This window comes from Drosophila innubila (assembly GCF_004354385.1).
Source record: "Drosophila innubila isolate TH190305 chromosome 2R unlocalized genomic scaffold, UK_Dinn_1.0 1_C_2R, whole genome shotgun sequence".
Taxonomy (NCBI): domain Eukaryota; kingdom Metazoa; phylum Arthropoda; class Insecta; order Diptera; family Drosophilidae; genus Drosophila; species Drosophila innubila.
In genome coordinates, this window is record NW_022995374.1 from 13552570 (window position 1) to 13575049 (window position 22480).

General features: G+C 38.6%; 5 protein-coding genes across 6 annotated transcripts; 4 read left to right on the top strand and 1 right to left on the bottom strand.

Moving 5' to 3' along the window:
• The first annotated feature begins 266 nt into the window (after nt 1-266).
• On the top strand, nt 267-2210 carry LOC117785398 (salivary glue protein Sgs-3). Of its 2 annotated transcripts, XM_034623378.1 has the most exons (3): nt 267-747; nt 998-1621; nt 1817-2210. In XM_034623378.1, exons 1-3 carry the CDS (start codon nt 358-360, stop codon nt 1955-1957), a joined length of 1155 nt encoding a protein of 384 aa, XP_034479269.1. In that variant the 5' UTR covers nt 267-357; the 3' UTR covers nt 1958-2210. The 2 variants fall into 2 exon arrangements, with proteins under 2 accessions (XP_034479269.1, XP_034479268.1); XM_034623377.1 differs by having other exon boundaries at nt 286-747; nt 998-2037.
• A 228-nt stretch (nt 2211-2438) lies between these two features.
• Nucleotides 2439-3940, top strand: LOC117785403. The gene is made up of 2 exons (XM_034623387.1): nt 2439-2898; nt 3671-3940. Exons 1-2 carry the CDS (start codon nt 2494-2496, stop codon nt 3878-3880), a joined length of 615 nt encoding a protein of 204 aa, XP_034479278.1. The 5' UTR covers nt 2439-2493; the 3' UTR covers nt 3881-3940.
• Nucleotides 3906-4744, bottom strand: LOC117785404. Its single transcript, XM_034623389.1, has 3 exons — nt 4611-4744; nt 4241-4549; nt 3906-4154 (listed from the first exon to the last, which is right to left on the bottom strand). The coding sequence occupies exons 1-3, from the start codon at nt 4650-4652 to the stop codon at nt 3942-3944; spliced, it is 564 nt and encodes a 187-aa protein (XP_034479280.1). The 5' UTR covers nt 4653-4744; the 3' UTR covers nt 3906-3941.
• A 1146-nt stretch (nt 4745-5890) lies between these two features.
• Nucleotides 5891-6928, top strand: LOC117785402 (mucin-5AC). Its single transcript, XM_034623386.1, has 3 exons — nt 5891-6024; nt 6101-6442; nt 6504-6928. The coding sequence occupies exons 1-3, from the start codon at nt 5968-5970 to the stop codon at nt 6861-6863; spliced, it is 759 nt and encodes a 252-aa protein (XP_034479277.1). The 5' UTR covers nt 5891-5967; the 3' UTR covers nt 6864-6928.
• Nucleotides 6929-7871: 943 nt separating this feature from the next.
• On the top strand, nt 7872-8585 carry LOC117785405. Its single transcript, XM_034623390.1, has 2 exons — nt 7872-8028; nt 8095-8585. The coding sequence occupies exons 1-2, from the start codon at nt 7957-7959 to the stop codon at nt 8425-8427; spliced, it is 405 nt and encodes a 134-aa protein (XP_034479281.1). The 5' UTR covers nt 7872-7956; the 3' UTR covers nt 8428-8585.
• Nucleotides 8586-22480: the final 13895 nt, after the last annotated feature.

Below are 22480 nucleotides of genomic sequence, written 5' to 3' on the forward strand. Positions count from 1 at the left end.
CTCTGCTGACCAACGGTCCGTTTGGCCTTTAGAAATATTGGTTTCAATAGAACTAGAGGCTTATCTTATCTGTTTGCCTTTTAGCAATGGACGACACACATTTATAAAATATAAATAATGTACTGTTAAATGAAATGCGTTAAAAACTTATTAAAACCTTAGGACAATCTCCATATTGTCTTGTGCCATTTGATTAGTTTTTAATCAATAATCTTTTCAGATAGTCTCCGATCTCAATTTTGGGGGCTATAAAAAGTTGTGCTGACCACGTTGAAAGTCAGTTAAATCGCAACTTTTCGGTACGGCAAGTTAGTTTCCCCTCTCGGACAAACGGATATCAGAATTTGGAATAATATTATGAAGTTCTCGATTGCACTGTGCCTGCTGTTGGCCGCTGGCTGCAGCGCCCATATGTCCTTCAAGGACTTGGCTCTTGAACCCTTTGTGGGTCTGCAAGAGAAAGCCATGCGCTCATTGATTTCAGCCCACGCTGCCAGCGATGATCCCAATCTGATTAACGCATGCTTCGGCCAATACATAATCGATCAGCAGACCACTATGGCCAACTACAACAAGGTCTATAGCACGTGTGTTAACACTGCTCAGGTGGCCAAGGACAAGGTGACCGAGCAGAGCAACGCTCAGCGCAAGGATTTGTTGAAACGCAGTGATAACATGTGTGATACCCTCTCGTCCTGTGAGAAACAGAATGATGGTCTGAAATTCTTCGACTGCTACAGAAATGCGGTAGGTGTTCCTTACTTTCCCATGCTAGAAAAAAGATATTGTTTTTTGAATCAGAACTCGCACATGTTTTTTTTTACATTAAAATTTTACAAATCATAATTTTATATTATTCCCATTTATATTTATGCTAATTTTTTTTAATAAAGTTCTTATTTTGTTAATTTTTTTTAAATATTGATGCTTTTTATTGAAGGTAAATTAATAAAATAATAAAAAACCCGACACTATAATATTTCTATTTTTCTTTCAGTCCGCCGACAGCTACAAAGTTATGTTCACACTGAACAGCGATGCTAATACCCAATTCAATACAGTTAATGCCGCGTACAGTGCCATCGATAGTACTAATAAAAACTGTGTGGACGAGGCTCGTCTTGAATATGCCCGCGAATTGGAGAAGTGCGATAACGATTTCAATATCTGTGTGGGCACCGATGTCCCGACAGATCAGCCCACTACAACTGCGAAACCAACAGATTCTCCAGTAACAGTAACTGATGCACCCTCTACCGAGGCACCCTCTACCGAGGCACCCTCTACTGAGGCACCCTCTACTGAGGCACCCTCTACCGAGGCACCCTCTACCGAAGCACCCTCTACCGAGGCACCATCTACCGAGGCACCCTCTACCGAAGCACCCTCTACCGAGGCACCCTCTACTGAAGCACCCTCTACCGAAGCACCATCTACCGAGGCACCCTCTACTGAAGCACCATCTACCGAGGCACCCTCTACCGAAGCACCATCTACCGAAGCACCCTCCACCGAGGCACCCTCTACCGAGGCACCCTCTACCGAGGCACCCTCTACCGAGGCACCCTCTACCGAGGCACCCTCTACCGAGGCACCCTCTACCGAGGCACCCTCTACCGAGGCACCCTCTACCGAGGCACCATCTACCCAGGCACCCTCTACCGAGGCACCCTCTACCGAAGCACCCTCTACCGAGGCACCCTCTACCGAAGCACCCTCTACCGATGCACCCTCTACCGAAGCACCCTCTACCGAGGCACCCTCTACCGAGGCACCCTCTACCGAGGCACCCTCTACCGAGGCACCCTCTACCGAGGCACCCGCTTCTGAAGAACCCGCTACTCGTGGACCGACTCAAGCTCCAGAGCCCACGACAGAGAAATCTCCTGAGGAAGATTTGAAGTTCTTGCCGTTGACTTTCAAGAGCAAATTGCAAAAGCTCATGAAGTTCTTTTAAGCTTTCCAAATATTAAGCTTCATACAAAAAATTAAACTTTATCAAATAATTGAATTTAAATGTTAGAAGCCAAAAATTAACGAAAATATATTTATAAAGTTGCATACTTCTAGGGTTGATTAAAAAAGTCTTGTGGTTTCGGGTACTTGAGACTTATCGAGTGTAAGTATATATTATATATAGTATATGCTCATAGACACATGTCTTGATAAGCTCCTGCGATGTAATTAGTAATAAAGATTGCACTAGAAAATAGTATTTATTGTTTCTATATCATTTATTTCAGTGTAATAATTGATTAATAAAAAATGTAGATCAATAAACGACTGGCGGATAGAAGATAGCGACCACATATCAATTGATACGCCAATCTAAGTCACTTATACGATTGGCAGCATTTATACGAGCTGCCAAAACAGAATTAGATTCTCAGAATAAAGTAGGAAATGCTCAATTAGATACTCGTTCAATAACACACTCGACTGCCGACTAGAACCCGTTGAGAGCTCGTAGCGCCATTCAAAATCTTTAGCTAAATGTGTGCGGTACAATTGCGTAGTCAGTTGAATGGTGAGACTAAATGTCGCCAGTGGAAATTTATATTAGTGCTGGTGCTGTTGCCGTTGGCTCTGCAACGCTTAAACGTGGCATGCAGCATAGATATAGATGAGCCACTGGTCATATCTACAGTGTGGTCGGACGCAACAATCGACGAGTGTCACGATGACTATCTGCTGGCAAGTGCCAATGCCTCGAGTATCTTCGCCTTGAGCCATGAACTCTGCGAACTGACGGCCAACGAAACAAAGATCGATTTATCTATCGATGAGCAACTGGAGCGAACACAAATCGAAATCGGACGTACCGCTCTATGCGGTAATCTGGAACTATGCAATACACTCGACGATGATCTTGAGTACCTTGCGTGTATTAACGACAGTGTGAGTGTTCCATTGTTTAGTGTTATTTATGGTGTTATTTATATACTCTACTGCGCGTGTGTTCTTTTATGGTCTGGTTTCGTCACTAGCGTAGATAGCTTTAATTATGCAAAGCTTTTCAATGCTTAACATTATTTAAGTGCTGAAGTCTAACGTTCAGTTTAAGTTTTAATTCAGCCTATTCTTACTAGTAAAAATTTTTAGTTTTTGACATTTTTACAGTTCAAGCGTTGATAGCTTTAATTATGCAAAGCTTTTTCAACGCTTTTACTGATTATTTTAGTGCTGAAGTCTAACGTTCAGCTTAAGTTTTAATTTAGCCTATTCTCAATAGTTAAAGTTTTTAGTTATTGACATTTTTACAGTTCAAGCGTTGATAGCTTTAATTATGCAAAGCTTTTTCAATGCTAATAAAGATTATTTAAGTGCTGAAGTCTAACGTTCAGTTAAAGTTTTAATTCATTTGACATTTTTACAGTTCAAGAATGTACACTTGCTGCGAAGTACACAGATAATCAAATAAATTAAAAGCTTAGTGCTTTCAAAAAAACTTTACTCCGCTCAACTTCTAAAATTTGTATAATGATTTAGTATAGCTTTTAGTGGAAGTATTAGAAAACTTAAAGGCTCATTTGAAATTGCTCAAAACTGCAGCTATAGGTTAAATTAAGATTAATCCAATGCTTAAGTGTAACACCATACAGGAACTTTAAGCTTTTCAGCTGCTTTTGAGTCAAACCTTAACTAATAGCTTTCTCTAATTATTTTACAGGGTAGGCGCAATCTGCAATTAATCACGGAGATTAATCACAATGCCACAAGCGCCCATACACGACTGCGTGAGGACTACAATGAGGTGCAACGCACGATGGTGTTGTGCACCCTCGAGGCCCAAGTCGTGTATGTGAACAGCATGCGAGAGGCGCACGAGAAGTTGCAACAATGTCGCATCGAGCTCGCCGAGCACCCAACACCGAACTGAGCACTTTAAATATAAGTAAAAAATGAGCATTATTAGATTTTAGTAAAGTATAGATATGAATTTAATCGTTGGTTTTAGCCAAGTTAGCAGCCTCTTCCAGGCATTTATCGAGTGCAGTAAAAATATGTGCCGTTGCCAGGACATAACTCTGCTCTGTGCGATTCGTGCATAGATAACTCTCCATATCAATGCCATTCAGCTGCTGATTGAGACTCAGTGCATTCTCAGAGGCATTGAAAGATATCTCGTACATGTTGGTCAACTGCTGCTTGGACTGCCAAGAAGGGAAGGGAAGGGAAGGGAAGGGAAAATGGAGAAGGGATTACAATTATTAGCATACTCATTGTGCTTTGTGCTTACCAGCTTGCCAAAGCAGTTGAAGAAATCCAAGACATCCTTGATATCCAGGCAACCACCGATGTATCCATCTATTTCGAGTGCTCCCTTTCGTATCATTTCTTGCATGCCATCCACCTTGGTGAACACATTTTGACGCACCGTCGTTGCATTCTGCTGGCAATCATTGTACTCCCCCGACCAGGTCTCTCCCACTTGCTCCAGTTGGGGTAAATATCTGGCAAAGCAATGCTTTGTATTGCCAACTCCGACCAGATCATGGCTCTCCAAATACTCCGACAAGCTGTCCATGCTTCTAGATGTTTCTGCCACCTACAATTGGCATCCTCCCTCCCACATCAGCCAAGTCAACAATATTCCATTCTCAACTTACCAGCAATTGCGTCCATAGCAGAGTTATGTATATGATTTTCATGTCTGTTTTGTGTTGTGTCTGGCCTTAAACTGCACAAATTGTTGAGGTCCAATAATAGGGATTATTGTTAAATTCGACATTGATGCATCGTTTGTTTGCCAACGATTTTTTCGATATCAATTTTCTTATCGCTATGAGTCCTCAACCCAAAGAACAGTGCTTTGCAAACTGTAATTCTCACTAACAAATTTGTTGCAGACTTTTATGCGTGCGTTAAATTAAATGAAATTTATTTGGCAACTTTCTACATAATATCTGCTAACATTGCGTTGCCTTAATTTTGAGGGAATTTATTATAATGATTAGCAGAAGTCGGGAACAGAACTTCTAATTATTGAAAATTGTAAAAGCAATATTTTTGACACAAAATTTAGGTGAAATTTGCTAGAAAGTAAAACTACACATTTTTAGTTGTTAATCCAACTATTCCAGATATATATTGTGAAATTCAAAATGTATATAAATTTAGAAATACTTTCAGTTGGTAGTTTATAAATTAAGCTCTTTGTTTCGTCATAGTTAGTTACGCATGCTTTCATTAAACTGATTCAGTTCCAGGAACTTTACTTTCATGCAATTAATTTTAATTATTTGCACATCCATTGTGAAAGTCTAACTCCCTTATTGTGACTAATTTGATTTATTTCTAAATGGCAAAGAGAACAAAGTAAAAGTTAGCAATGAAAAAGCCCCAAATAAGGGGTTTCCCATTTGTAAATTCCGAAAGGAAGGAACAGGTACATAAATATCAAATTATTTATAATATTTATAGTGATGTTAAATAAACTTAGTAAATTTAAGATGATTTCTTCGAATCAGTTGGCTTAATTAAAAATGTGTTAACAACTTGGCATAAGCTGATAAGTCAAAATTGGCGCATATATTGGCTTAAAATTTCATTAGTCAGGTTAGGAATCTAGTCGTGTGTACAAACGGCAGTTGGCAATGCCAACAAGTCGAAACACGCTTATCAGGTTATCAGTCTGGGTCTATTTTTGGCAATTGACCCTGGGAAATCGTATTACGTTTGGCATCCAATTGAAATGCACATGCAAAGCAATTTGAAGTCGTTTTGTGTGCTTGGGTCGAATTAATCCCACCTAATTGATCGCTGGCCGTAACGTACCTTTCACCTGATGAGGTAGTCTAATTGTGGGGAACGACAATTCCGACTTGTGGAACTTGACAACAAATTCACACAGAACTTTTGCGGATGCATCAATCATTTCGGGCAACCTATCTGCTGGGTATATAAAGCATTAGCACCAGCTTGGGGCCACAAACAGTACTTGACGAACACCCAAACGACTCAAACATGAAACTACTCTGCAGTGTGCTAATCCTGGCCAGCGTTGCCCTCAGCTCAATTCAAGTACATATCTAAGGAACAATCAAGTGCATTATGTGAAGTGAAAGATTAAACTTGTGATTCGTTTTGTGTATTTTAGGCCAAGCCAAGTTTGGTGCAAACTCAGCTGCAGGGAGCTCTCGATAAATATCTGGTTAATGCCAATGCTCGCAATCTGGATATATCCGTCTCTCCGGATGTGACCTCCCAGTGCTTTGCCCTGTATCTGCCCATATTGAACGAGGTGGCTGCCACCTTCTCCAGCTCGTATCAGGCTTGCATTACCACGGCCAACAATCAGATCGCCAGCTTGACGACTCAGGCTCAAAAGGATCAGCTTATCTATCAACAGGAAGTGCATGGACTTTGCAGCGCTTTCACCAGCTGTGACAACAGCACCGGTAACGACACCACCAAGTTCTTCAACTGCTATGCCACTGCCGTAAGTGGAAAATGGAATATAAAATTTAAACGTCAACTGTAACTATCTCTCAATTTTTTAGGCTCAAGGAGATGTCTCTGTGATCTATGACATTGCCACCAATGCAGCCAGCACCGCCAACACTCTCGCTGAGGCCATCAAGGCCACTCAGGATACGGAATATCAGTGCACCAATACCACGGAGAGCAACTATGTTCGTGACACGGCTGCCACATACGATCTCTTGGATTCCTGCCTCAGGAACGGAGTTCCCACCACATCCGCAGCTCCTGCTGAAGTGACCACTGCTGGGGTTACAGTCAGTACCCAAAGTACTCCTACGACTTCTGCTGATGCTTCTACCAGCTCAACTGATGCTGACTCTGTAAGCTCGACTTCTACTCCAGCTGATGTCCCCTCCACGGCAGCTGCCCATGTCTAGGAGTGAGGAGAAGAGGGAGTTCTGTTCAAGTCAATAAATAAATGAGCATTTATTAAAAAAGTATAGATTGAAACGATTTTAATAATATGGCAGTTTACTACAACAAAAGAAAGGGCCATTGGAATTATTGCATAATTTTAAGACATTATTTTATCATCAAGTTATGTAGCTTGCAGTAAAGCTCATGTGTAACGAACTTGCAAGGGATTGAACAAAGTTCTTAAAGAGTGGGTTCAAAATAAATAAATAAAATACAATCTGTAAACATAAATTTGAGTAAATAAATATAAATTGGAGTCAGAAAAACATTTCACAACATATTCTGAAGTTTCTCTAAGTTTTTTCCTGAGCTGAATTTTTTGAATTGGATGTTTATAACAAATATCATGCAAAGTGTACAAATATTTTCGTTTTTAAAAAACTTAGTTTTAGTTTTTATAAAGGCCCGTATCGAGTAGACCTAAAAACGTCCTGGTAGGTCTAAACTCCATATAAAAATTTCAGTGCCGTAAAGAGAAAAAAATGAATTTAAAAACAATTCCATAGAAAACTTTCCGCCAGGGGAAGACCTTTACTTAATCTTTGAAATGAAGAGAAGGCAAGTTAGAAATATCCAAAGTCTGAAAATTGACTTTTTTTTGCAAATTCCTTACTTTTTTTTAGTGCTTTACAGCGAGAAATGACTGTATTTTAATTAGCTCTGTCTGTTATCATGTTAATGAACTGCAAAATATAATATTTTTTACCTTGCCAGCGATAACAATGTAATCCACAAAGCCAACTGTCATTAAATAGAATTAAGCTTGTAATCGATATCGAAGCATAGTTCGATAACAATTTGATTTTTGCCAACATAACTCTGACCTAACTTACGCGTTTGCAATCAAATAATTCCACTTCTTAGAATTTTAATCTTCCCATCAAGAAAACACATGTGTTCTTATCAGACTCTTCGGCTAGTTGCGATTGACCGTTCGAAATGCAAATGAAAGTCGAATCTATGTATTGGTAAATGTTGTCTTGGTTGGGTATAAAAAGGAATTGACTGGTCAGGCGATTTACTCAGTTCAAGTTTGCTGCCCAAGCGTTTAACATGGGATCCTTTCGTGTTGTCTATCTTCTGGCCATGGCCATGACAATTTTCCTCTGCTCTAGCAGCGTCAAGGTAATGAAAATTGACTAACACTTCTGTGGAGCAAGAGAGACATGTACAGCTTTACCTCTCACATAGGCGGCACCAATTGAGATTCAGTGCCATGATGGCAACTCAAATGGCGGCACTCAGACCTCAGCAGATGGAACTCAGACACAGACACAAACTGGACCGGGCTGTCAAACACAAACGTCCGAAAATGGACATCAGAATCAGAGTCAGAGTCAAACTGGCAGTGGCACTCAAACCCAAACACAGTGCAGTGGTTCAGACTGTAAGCCCCTGCCTCCTCTCTCCACCTTGAAACCATTGGAATGGAATACCATGAAACCCTTGGAATGGAATACCATGAAACCCTTGGAATGGAATACCATGAAACCCTTGGAATGGAATACCATTAAACATGTCTAATCTTTAAGTATGTAAGGTCTATCTTAATCTTAAATAATGTTTCCATAAAAATGTCAATATCCATCTTAGTCTGTTGCTTTTGTCTGTCATCAATTGTACAATTGTATTTCAAATTTATAAATCATATAAAAATATATAAAAAAAAATATTACGACTGATGGCATTGTTCTAGATTTATTAGTTTTGAATTGTTTGCCTAGATTTTGAAATAATTTTGATATAACTAAGCTCATTTAATTAATTAATATATTTTCCAAAAAATTTCCCATAATTATTGTATATTATATGTGTATACTATTTTTTGGCTATAAACTTTCCAGATCGTCAATCTTAAATATTTCAACTACCAAAACTTTCGTTTAACTGAAAAGACATCCATTAGTATTAACATAATGTTCATTATATAAATTCATTTGTGAAATTTCAAGTTTGTTTTTCGAAAATTTGATAAATTTTTGTAAGGAAGTGAAGCATTTGGTGTCGTTGTTGCAAGTTGTGCCTGCAGCTAATGCAATTTTTTAGCTGCAGCGCATTTAAAAGTTTTTAATGCTCTAAACTTTCGGCTGAACTGCGCCGTCTGTTCTGAAGATGGGGATATTTGTGATTGTGAGATTGAGGCATGGGATGTGGCATGTGGCAAGTCAGCGTATGCAACTAATAGTACATAAGCGCAACAATAATCAAAGGCAGACAACGAGGGAAGGGGAATAATGGAAGGGGGCAAGTGGCAGGTGGCAGGTAGCAAGTGGCAAGTAGCAAGTGGCTGTTGCCAGTTGGTTGTGTCGAAGTCAGGTCTGCGCTGTCAGCTTGCTTTTTACTCATTTTCTGATTAAAATCTTGGCCATTAAGCGTGCGCGCTTAAATCGGACTAAACTTTTTTAATGGCACTGACAATAGTTGCCACTGGGCCCGGGGGATGGGAGGCAGTCAGCGGGCTCCATAAGGTAGTCGGTGACACAGCCAGGCCGCAAAAGGACGCGCCAAAATTGGCGCCTGCAACGAACGACATGGCGCTGAATTCGGGCTAAAATTAAATTAAAACTGTCGAGCAAAAATACAAAAAAAAAAAAAACGGAGAACTGAGTGGAAGTTGAAACTGTGAAAATATTTGTGTGCCTCCCCCTGCCCCACCCACTCGCTTGTGCCCCTTGGAGGCGCAACAACACGTTGCAGCAGCTGTCAGCGCTGCCAGAGCAACGATGTCAATTAGTTTTTCAAACGCGACTCCTTTTCCTTAGCTCTGTCCCTGTCCTTATCCCTTTTCGTGTTGTCTGCCTCGCAGTTGTCCTTTGGCCCAAGACGAGTTGGCTTTAAGTTAATTGCATAAGATTTCACTTTGCACTTGCCGACGCATCCTTCAGCGTCCCTCAACCTTCAACCGTCAACCTTCAACCTGCTTGCCGCTTGTTGTCGTCGTTTTTAATCAAGTTAAAAGTTATTTTTAAATGAAGTGCGAACAATATGAAAGTGCAGCGTAAATATTCCATTTCTACTGCATCCTCCCATTTCCCACTTCCCATTGCTCAACCACAAGCCTGACAATATAAAAAAATATATCTGCATATTACTTCCAGACTTATTCAGAATTATGGTATGATGGTGATGCGACTGTTTTTCAGTTTCCAACAAAAGACAAGCTAATTAAAACGGCATTTTTCACTGTTGCCATAGTTTTGTGTCCGAGCTTTTTCAAGAAAAAAAAAATTAAGTATACGATAAGGAGGCCCAAGCAAACGGAGTGATAACTTTAACTTTACAGAAGTTTAAATACTCTAACAATATTATTATAATAAACTAAACATTTTTACTTATTTTGTGATTATAGAGTATGTAATCATTTATAAAAATATATAAAAAATAAATTCTATATTTAAATTATTTAATACTATTCTATTTAAAAATAATATTTGAATATGCTAAATAACATTTTATGGGGTGTGAACAGATAGTACGATTCCAGTATTAGCTGAAACTTTCATTTACATTAAAAGTGATGAGCAAAAAGATACCCTTTGATATAATATAGTTAGCTTTAATTGTTAACAATATTTGAGTTTCTTTCTTCATAACTTTAAGTGAAGTTTAAGCTTAATTAATAAAGGCTGTTACAGTGAGATCTTTAAATGTTTTGGTACACAACATTACAATTTTTCTAGCACGGAAAATTTTTTTTAAATTATCAAAGTTTTACTTTAACTTTGAGCATAATAAGCTTATTTTAAACAGGATTTAATATGCTTCCAAAGCGGCTTTTTCAACTCATTTTTAGCTTAAATCTTGCGGAAATTTTCCAAAATAAATAATTTTCTTTTTTTTGCGGGGTATTGCCTCTTTGCTTAACTTTTTATGTGTGTAAATTATGTATATTTAAATTGCGTGCTCGCCTCGCCTGTTGAATTTCATTTGTCATTAGTGAGTTATTTTTTTTTTAAACAAATTACACGCGAGGGCAATAGAGACAGACATACACTCAAGACACACACACACACACACACACCAAGTCGGAACACACTTAGACACACTCAGAAGAGTTGTGGGTGCTTTACACCTGCTAAACCTTTGATTGATGATGTGAGCAATTGATAATGGGAGACCAACCACTTGAACGGCGAGTGGCTGAGTGGTTGGGTTGTTGGGTGGTTGGGTGGTTGAGTGGGTTGGATGGTGGCGGCTGACGTGCTAATTGGCGCCACAGTGCTGCTTAAAAATGTTAAGCATGCTTTAGTGTCATTTTTTGTGCTCTCTCTCCCTCAACAGTTTACAGCTAATTTTTTTTTGTTAAACCCGCTAATTGCGCACTTAAAGAAAAAGCTGACGCGTTGATCTCTCTCTCTCTCTCTCTCTCTCTCTTATTTTTTTTTCCCAAATTTTTTGTTTTTGGCCCGCAAATGCTGGCTAATTAGAGATAGCCCAGTTAATTGCAATTTACGCCTTTTGGATTACAATTGCTTTGAGTGTCACGTCTTGAGCAAGTCTACAATATGACTTCATTGAACCAATCTTTACACTCAAAACAAGTAAAATGGATAAAAAGCTACGTGTTGGATGAAGCTGATTTAAGTTGGATCGAGAGTTGATGTTACCGCAACTGTGTTTGTAACTGTGACTCTGACTGTGATTGTCAGTTGGGGTATCTCTTTGAAAATTTTCTAATTTTCTACTGCAGTGATTTGGCATGCAGAGTGGAGACTTTCGACTTTCGACAGGCAACTCTCTTTTTGCTTTTTTTTTTTTTTGGAACTCGTTGCACTGATTTATGCGCATCAATAAGTTGCCGGAGTGCGATACTTAGGCGAAATGTGCCGCAATGAGACGTGGACAAGCAGCAGCGTAACCTTTGTAAGCCCAGGGGATGGACGAGGGGAAGATGGGAAGAGGGGGGCAAGGACAGTCGACGGAACATGCCAGCAGGCAGTAGAGAGTCGAGTGGCAGCAAGCACGTTCGCCTGCAGCAGATGTTGCAGCTGCTGCAGTCGGAGTCTAAAATAATGATTTGCATTTTGCATTCGCATTCGCATTTGGATTTGGATTGTGCGATGTGCGGTTCTACGATTTCGATTTGGATCTGTTGCCCGCACTCAGTTCAGTTCAGTTTAGTTCAGCTAGAGATAAGAAAACAGAGAGAGAGAGAGATAGAGTGAGGGAAATGGAACTCTTGAAGATATATGGCCGCAAGTTGTTCGGCGCATAAAAAATGGCAAAACTTTGGCGCCGACTGTGGCCAGCGCAAAGTTTTTAAAGCGGCGCTAATGAGACGCCGCCATGGCCTGCTTATCAAGCTCCCAAATTGGGAATTAGCAGAGGGATAGAACTAACAGATACCCAGTAATTAGTTACAAGCAAGAAATAATACCGCAACCGATACCAAAACTCTCCGTTTCTATTTTAGTACACTGATAAAAAAAATGTTCTAAAATCAAGATTTTGTTCTCAGAACTAAGATTTTTGGTCTAAAAAATGCGTCGAGAACATCAAATTCTTGAATTAAGAGAACACATCTTGATTTTAAGAACATTTTAAATAAGACCAAGTTCTTATTTTAAGAATAAATGTTCTTAAAATTAAAATCAAAAAATAAAATAAATGAAAATTATTTGTTTTTATATTTATATTTTTTATTTTTAAATTTGACTTATTTATATTTTATTCTGTTTTAGTAATTTTAAAAATGTTATTTTAATTTGTAACGAGGGGGATTCGAACCGCCGCCTACCGCTTCACAACTGAAGCGGCCTCTCTAGCCAGAGCGCCACGGTGCCTTCATTTTTTTGATACGAAGTGGTACCTATTTATACTTTCCTAACAATTTAAGATTTTTATTCTTATATTAAGATTTTAAGATTTTTTAGATTAATAATCTTAGTTTTAGTAATTTGGTCTTAAAATAATCTTATTTTAAGAACAAAATATTTAAGATGAATGTTCTTGATTTTAGAACTTGGTCTTTTTTTTCAGTGTACTGGAGACTGAAGTTAAATTTTTTTTCAAGCATTCATAGCTCTGTCAAAACTGACCCAATTTTAAAACGGAATGTAATTTTAATCGTGCTTTGGCCTCCAAGTTCATTCTGCATTTAAATTTAAATTTTTGATACAAAAATGTTCTCTAGATATTGGTTTTTTTAAAATTTGAAATTTTGAAAATTGACGGAAAAAAGCCAGAAAACAACATTTTAAAGCTAATTCTAAGACCTTTCATTTTTTTGTAAAAATTATAGTTTTACTATTTCCGAAATATTTGTTCACAATATTAAAATGAACCATAAAAATTCTTTCTTAAGTAACTGCATTTACCATTGAAAAACTTTATAAATCACATGAATATAGATTTAGCTACAAATTGTTTATTTCTGTTTATAATATAAACAATTAAAATCAGACATGCTGAAAAAACTTTTAATGAAGTTTTTCGAAATAATTTTCCGAAAGTGTAGTCTGTCATACCTATTGGTGCATAAATTTACAGGGTATTCAAAGCCCTGGCGAGTCAAATAATTCATTTCTGTGCTTTTGTTTGTCAGCCACGTTTTGTGCCCAAGCGAATTTTTCTCATTTCTTTTCTCTTTTCAGATTTTTCTCTGTTTTTTGCTGGTACGCTTATCTTAATGGTTCAAAGGTTACGCACAGTGCTCAGTCCGGAGACAAGTCAGAACGCTTCCGACGCGTCGCCCGCTGAGAGGCAGCGGTCAGTTACAGTTACAGTTACAGTTACAGTTACAGCATCTGCATTCAAAATGGCCGCACGCCCATTAAAAAGATCCAACTGTGCACAGTGGGCAGTCTCCATGGTAGGGAGTCCACGCCTTGAGATTAGGCCAACTTATAAATAGGCTTATGAAACGCAGTCGATAAAGCCCAAAATGTTTTGGCACAATTAAGCAAAAAGAGTCGCAGAACTTGACAAAGTCAAGTGAGTGCGAGCGAGAGAGAGAGAGAGAGAGAGAGAGAGAGAGAGAGAGAGAGAGAGAGAAAGAGAAATTGTGGCGCACATTTATGGAATGAAATGCCAAGTTGCATGCAACTTGCAATTAAAATCGCACAGGCAACGCGCATTTAATTAATTTGTAAATTACGTTTCATATTAAGTGTTCCATGTGGGAAGGGAGACGGAAGGCAGGAAGGCGGAAAGGCGTGGCTGCGGGCGGTTGAGTCGCATGCTTCAGTTTCAGCACTCAACTCATTTGCTAAATCAGGCATGCACCACTTAAATTTTCATTAGACGGCTTTCTTTGACTATGCAACCACCAAAGCCACCCACTTTTGGCTCTTGACTTGGCTAAAAACCGCAAGCAGCGCACTTTGTCTTAATGATGTTAAGTTGAATTTGAACTAACGTGATTTTTACGTGCACCTTGCACTATAATTGCACGCCAGAGCAAGCGAGACAGATAGAGAGTGAGTGAGTGAGATAGGGGAAAGAGTAGAGTATAGTATGGCATATGATCTGCAAGTTCAATCATTCAGTTGGCCCACAATTCGTACAGATTTTCAGCTGCAGTTGAAGTTGCCGCCGTTGCAAGCTGGTAAAGCCAACAACCTGGTTAGGGCCAGGCCAACAGATTCAACTATGAGTATGTCTGCAATGTGGCACATGTGCGCACGTATTAGCCATAAATATTTGAGAGGAAGGGGGGTATATTGGTGCTGCCAAAACGAAATCAAACCATAAATTTAACACGTTTCAACATGTGCAGCACAACTGGAGACACAGCTGAGTTGCAGTCGACAAACGGCTAAATCGATGGCAATTCCCCTCTCCTCGCCTGCCTTGCCTAGCCGTTGTGCTATCGTGATAACATTGCATATTACGTATACGCAGCATTTAACACTCAAATGTCTGCTTGTCATACGTAAAGTACACGTGATGCCTCGCGTTCTGCCCAATGAATCACCATTTAATATGATGCCAAGCAACGGCAATGGCAACGGAATGTGGCGGCCACACACACAGGCACACACACACACACACACAGACTGAATGCATTGCGATAACTTGACTCTAGTTGATGACGTGCGTCTGTTTCATATTTAGACAGCAGCAGGCACTAAACTTGACCATATCGAGAGGGAAACAATGAGGCATGTAGTGGGAGTAAAGAGAGGGTTATGCCAGAAGGGGGTGTCAGGAGTAAAGTGAAACCGCAACGTCGCCAATTACAGCGCTGTCAGCGGCAAAAATTTCTGTATTCGAAATGCTGTCAAGGAAACGCAGCCTGGCTTTTCCAGCTCTTCCTGTTGCTTCCGACAGGGCTTAGCAGCTGTGTGAGAGAGAAGTATACAGAGGGAGAGAGAAATAGAGGGAGCGTATGTTTGTGTATGCCTTGACGCGCTTGAATTAAATAAACAGCCAAATCAGTATGGGCTCAGTCAGAAAAGGGGATTTCTGGCTTTATCGCACGCTTAAAAGCGGATTTCCCTTGCCCATAGGGCCCAAGGGCCACGCCCACGAACGCCCAACAACCTTATCGAATTGTACACATTATCGTTAGATTTTAGTGGGCCAAGGAAATTAATTTCTTGAGTAAACCTTGCGTCAAGTGCTTAGAGCAGCTGTCCTGACATGTAATTTCATGTTTTCGGTGCTGAAATGGGAAAAGATGAAGGAAAAGCCGGATAAGAATGAGGTGGAGAGTAATTGACGAAACATGTGGCGCCCATAATCATCACAATGGGGTGGCATGAGTGTGTTTTGTTATCAGACTTTGGCTGTCTTAAATGAGCGTAAATACAGGCGAATAATTCGAAATTAAATTTACTTCCAAAACCAAACGATTCTCTTACTCACTCTCTGTTTATCTATCTCTCTCTCTCTCTCCCCGCGTCTGGCAACAGACTTGTTAATACTGCAACATTATTCGCGTTGCACATAATTAAATTTTGGTTATGTGGCACGTTTGGTAATGGCAACCAGAATCCTAATCGTAAATCTTTGAAACTCAAGCCGAAGCAATTAGTTTTCATTGACAGCATGAAATCTGTGAAATTTGCCAATGATATCTCCCTCTCTCTCCCCCTCTCCCTCTGTCATTTGCCATCTCCCTCTCCCTCAATATGTGGTCATCATAATATATGACTTTGTGAGCAGCATTAGGCACATAATTTCACATTGAGCATCAGTGGGTTGTCAATAAAATGCCAAATCACATGACAACAAGCGGATTTCTTGTTGGCCAAGTTCTAAGACAATAACAGCAACAATTCGAACAAGATATACACATGTTTGCCAATGGGGGAGTTGAGGAAATGGGCAAGTTGTTGTCGTTGTCGTTGTCGTTATCCTTGTCGTTGTCAGCTGCTTAGTTACTTTAACCAAATATTGCCATTATTATTATTATGGCCAATGGCCTGTGCATGTGTGTGTGTGTGTGTGTGGTGTGTGTCTCTTGTGGCTTACAACTTTTGGCTTTTGGCCCGAAAATCAAAATAAATGACGGCGATCAACAACAATTGTCATTCGTTATCCTATTATCCCGGTCAAGAAATTGCCGCTCTTTCACATACATACATTAATGCAAATGCTTCTAATGGAAATCGACACATGCCGCAATTCCCCTTTATTTATTCCCCCTTCAACTACGCCCTTGTTAGTCAGAGTTTTCCAAGTAATAAAGCAATAAATGCTTAGCAACAATTCGACCACAAAATCCACTGTTAACGCACATAAATATTGAACAAATTTATACTTACAAAAAGTAAGCATGCTCTTGTCTAAAATGCTCAACTACTGAATACCCTGCTGGCACAATATACATAACACAGGATCAAAAATAAAATATTGTTATACATACATTTGAAATATTGTTATAAAGAGTTTTGCACAGTAACAATTAATAATTATACATTTTTAATTTGTTTTTTTTTTTATTATTTCAGTTTTAATATACGTTTAAATTTTAATTTAATATATTATTCATAATAATATTATAATTTTAATCAACTGTTATTAGTTAACACTCAATAAATAATTAAATAAATAAAAAATTGCAATTCCATAATGCTATACTCCTTTTACTTCAAATAAATAATAATACTCCAGAGTATAAGTAAAGTCTGGTTAAGGCTTTAATGATGTGCTGACTTTTGTATGAGTATTTAAGTACTCTAGTAAATAGCAGCAACATGTGCTAGCATTATGCTATTTTTCAATTACAATTTTAATGGACTGCCACCTGGCCAAGAGAAGGACATAGTTGGCCATTGGCCATTGGCCATGTTGGCTAACAATAGAAGCACTTCATACATTGGATAGCTGTAAATACTCACATGCTCTAGAGTTGATTGGCTGTTAGCATAAAAGCAAATGGAGCTCATTAAGCAAACAAATATAAACGGAAATGCAAATACTGCCAACGGAAGTATTACAGCTTGTACAGGGATAACACGATAACAGGGCAAGAGAATGTTCATAAAAAAATGGAAATTGTTACCTCCACTTTTACAGATAAGTACGACGAGAGTTATAAAAATGCGGTAATTGTGGTTCGTGATGCCACTTCAATTGTCCTGGCACATCCTGTGCATTGGCTTCGATTATCCAGCATGAATAGCAAATATTGAGAAGCTGTTTTGACCAATTTAAGGGAGACAGAAAGAGAGAGAGAGAGAGAGAGAGAGAGAAATTGGGAAAGGCTCTTGAATTCGATTTTGATGTTGATTGATAATGTGCAAATATTACCGTTGGGATTGGGATTTGGCCTGTGGATTTTGCACTTCAGTCAATCTGCTCGTTTGTGTCAAGTTAAGTTGAGTTGTGCTGAACGTTTAATGAACCCATCTGCATCTTGATTTATTTGGTCTAGACTGCTTTCGACCACGTTAACGCTTAACAATTTATTTATAATTCTTTTGTCTCCCAGCCACAGTTGTGAACACATTATTTTAATGAATAAATGCATATTTTCATTTCGTAAGCAGCTTTAGAAATTCTTGAATTCGGCATAAACCATAAAAATTTATGAAGTATGCAATAAAAAAATGTTTGAATACATTTTATTATAAACTTTGATATATATGCTTACGTTTGTGTATCGCATAATCTTTTTTTGGAACTTTAATTATTTTAACCAACTTTAGATTTAAAAGTGTTGAAATTTTTTTATATTTTCAATATTAACTAAATATCGATTGTTATCGTACAGTATTGTATAAGTTCCGTGGAGTTGTTCATAGTAGTTCAATGGAACGAGCTAGTTCAGTAGTTGAGTTTATGATAAACGAACTAATCTTTCGTGTAGTTTAGTTATTTAGTTTGATTTGGTTACACTGTTCTCGCCGTGTAGCGAGGAAATCATTCGCATTTAAAAAATGTGTTAGTGTTTAAATAATAATGTGGAATAGAACAATGCAGAAAAACAATGGAATATTTGGCTAAGTAAGGGTACACATCAAAATATATTTATCATTCAGAAACACGATGATAGTTCTGTTATTCATAGAACACATCTCGCAAAAGGACACACCCATTTCAAACACTCTGAGTTTATTTGCTCTGCAGTGCTTGACATCTTGACCCAGGAGTGGTTCAAGAGTGCTTGTCAAGAAGTTCACTTTTGTTTCGAGTCGAATCAAAATATGCGAAGATTAGTGGCAAATTTGTCAATGTCCTCCAAGGAATGGATGGCAGCATGCGCCAGTGAGCAGTCACCATATGGCACTAAGCGCCACAATATGGCCAACAGTCAACAGTCAACAGTCAACACGCTGCAGAAATGAGGTCAACTATAGTTGGTCCTCCCTCCATTTCCTTCCCCCGTTCCTCTTGCTCATAGCTACACAGACCAGGACACGCGTCAGGCTGAGCTCCGAGGCTCAACTTTGCGGCCATTGGCAAAGTATTTTAATTGGATTCGGTGTTGAAAAAAATGTCGGAACAACTGGGAAAAAAGAACAAAGTTTTTACAATATGGGCTCAAAATTTAACACAAACATTTATAATAAACTAGCTGCTAATTTACTTTGACTGTGGGCACAACACAAAATTGAAAAGCCAAAGAGTCCTGCCGGGCCAATATCCAAACAAACAAACACACACACATACACTTATAAATACAGTGGTTTGTAGTTTATTTGACCCACTACATTTTAAATATGTTTGGTTTTTATTGCATAGTTTCGATATAATTTAAGTATATAAAAAACGAAATTAATACATCTTATTTAATTTTCAATATTTATATTTTTTGTATGTCAAATTAGCCACTGGGAGCCACTGTATGTATGTGGCAAGCACCTGCAGTTATTTAGGACTTCGATGGCACTTTACTTTGCTGTCGGCTTAGACTGCTGTCCAAATCAAAGCCTCCCTCTCAAAGGTTGGGTTCAACACTGTGGGGCATGGCCGTGGGCAGTCATTTTATGTGGCAACAACAACAGCAACAACAACAACAACAGTTGCTGGTTGTCTTCTTGGCTAGTCTGGTGCTAACCTTTGTCAATTTATGTGTTTCATTATTAAACTTTGCCACCTGACGCACATTTTTGCAATACACACACACACACATTCTCACTCATTCCCTCTCTCTTTTTCTCTCGTTTCATACAGTGAGTTGGCTAAATAATTGGCCAAGTGTTAGGCCGTTGCGTACTTTACAAATAACAGTTAAAAATCAATTGAATTGTAGATGCCGGGTTAAACAGAAGCACAAACACGCGCCCAGCCCAAGTAAATAAAAACATCGTAAAGAACATCGTCAGAAAGGATGTTGGGCAGGACTACAGGAGGACAGGACGACAGGGCAACAGGGAAAGAGTCCTGCAACATGCTGTTGCCTGCTTTTTGTTGCCTTTTACACACACGATTGAATGCGGAATTTATGCGGCGTAATTTATGAAAACAAAAACCGGAAGCAATAATTTTGTTTGCTCATTGTGTGCTGTATGTGTGTGTGTGTGTGTGTGTCTGCATGTGTGTTTGTTTGTTTGTCTATTGAGTGGCCGAAAGGCAGTACGCTCTGCCAGACCATTATCCTCACACACATACACTCACACACATACACTCACACACACACACTTTTGCACACTCGCAGTTACAGTTATTTATGCGCTCGGGCAATGCAACGTCATCGTCGCCTCTGTGGCTGGTCGGGTACTTCGACCTGATAAACAATAGAAAAGTATTATGGCAACAAAGTGGCACACAGGTTTTTAGTTCCGCTCCCCCTCTCTCTCTCTCACTCTCTCACTCTCTCGCCACTCCTTTGCCCGTTCCACGCTGCGTATGAGCATTTATATTTACCCTGTAAACATTTATAGACAGTAAATGGCAATTGTGACTTTTGTAAAGTATACTAATTTTTGATGAGCAGATATTCTGATAATTTCATTAAATGCACAATTTTTTGAGCAGCGAGAGTTTTACTACCGCCATCTAGCGGGCATTGCATGCATCGTCTTCTCTAATTTTCTTAAATTTTAAATGTTTTAACATATATATTTGAAAAACCAGTTGTAGAGTAACTCTACACTTTCAACAGGGTATCTCTTAGTCAACCGACTGCACGACTGCAGCATACTCTCTCGTTTTGTATGCATTAACTCGCTTTGGAGCTGGCAACTAAATTGTTTTTTATGACAATACTAACTGGCTTTAATTTTCAGAATCAATTGCAGTTTAGCAGCAGAGAGAGAGAGAGAGAGACAGAGAGAGAGAGAGAGGGATAGGGGTAACAGGAAGTGGATAAATGGGAAAAGGAGTTGGGGGAATGGCCGCAGGCGCTTATATTTGCATTGCTGATTACAGTGCCTGCAAATGGCAGACTGGTAAATTGAAGTTTCTAAAATGAAAATGAAATCATTTAAAACGATGTCAAGCCTTTGGCTTTAGCAACAAAAACTACAAACTATGAGAACCATTTCCGCAAATGGCGGCTAAAAGTGACGCCTCGGGTGGTGTACAATGGACCCAGCTGTCCCTCATTTCCCATTCCCTACACCCTTTATCCTTTCCCCTTTCCACAGCGTATCTCCATTACCAGCAGCATTTGGCTTTGGCTAAGTCGCTTTCCGTTTTCCGTTACATCTTTTACTCGTTTATTATTTCTTTTGCTTTCTTTCAGCTTTTGCTACTCTCATTTTTTTTATTTTTATTTTTTTGTAGTCCCTTTTCGATGCTTTGTTTGCCTGAGCGTAGGCATAAAAATCACGCACTCCCAAACAAATAAAATGCTGACAGCATTTATTTCCGTTTCCGCTACAGTTTTGAGTTAAACAAATGTGTGTGTGTGCTAGAACGGATGTATTACAATTTCGAAATGTCCAAAAACGCACATTTATGGCAAAGGGATAAGTTAGCCTACCCCAATTCCCTTCTTCCTCCTCGCCTGTGTGTTATTTTTTTAACTCACACACACTCCCACATCCCATATCCTGCATTTGATTTTAATGCTAATTCTGTGTATCCTTTGTGCATGCGATAGGCGGGCAGACTCTACTCAAAACTGAGTCTTAGCCACTTTAGATACTCTATTGTGCCACTAAATTAGTGACGACTCACAAATGGATGGATAAGAAGTCGTAAAAATGAAACTACTGCGTGCTTATAGACGCATTTTGAGACATTCGGCTTAAAGAGAGCTTCAACACCCTGTAAACAAAGTTAAGTAGATGCGGCGCTCTTAATTTTGGAATGAAAATGTACCATAATTTTGTAGAACTTTAAGTCTGCATTAACCAGTGAGAATATTAATACAGCTCCGATATAAAATACAGGAGTGTTTTAAGTAAAACAATACAATGCTCTTCACATATCATTTTACCCTGTAAATATAAATATAATATATATAGTTATTTAAAAAAAATTATATAAAACTCTAAGAATAAGTCTGTTGATTTTAAGTTACTCAATACACAAATTTTTAAGCTTTTAATATGCTATTTTTACTGAAGCTTTCTCCCAAAAATAGGATCTAATTAATGTGTTCTTTTAAGAACACTGCTTACAACGTTATCAATTTAAGAATCTGGTTAATAAACTAATATGTATAAAAAATTATTGATTCTAAAATGAAAAAAATGAAGTCTCTTCTACACAAATGAATAAACAGAATATAAATAAACCAAATATATTTTGGATACATTCTATTTGCAAATGCAATTTTAAACTTGCTATAGGGTATCTCTTAGTATATACTCTGCGACCATTTACAGTACGCGTGTGGCAGCATAAAAAACCACTTCCACTTGAGCAGTTTATTATTTGTTTTTTTGTTGCTCTGCGCTTCGAATTGATTGACACAAAGCTTTAGAATCAACATTTTACATATGCGTGTGGCAATTTAATAGCTTTCGCTTCGCCTTGCATTTTGTAAATATAGTTAATTAAATTTAAATATTTGTATTGTGTGGCCAACACTTGAATGAGCCACTCTTTATCGCTTTGCTCTTCCAACGCCACGTTGACCATGTCGAAAAAGGCCGCTGTCAGATTTCCTCTCTTTGTTTTAGTCATATAAATATTTTTTTTTGTTTTTGTAACAAAGTCAATGCGGTGTTAAATTTTGGTATTGTCCATCGTCTGTCGTTGTTGGTGGTGCAGGTGTTGCTGGCGGTGTCAACTG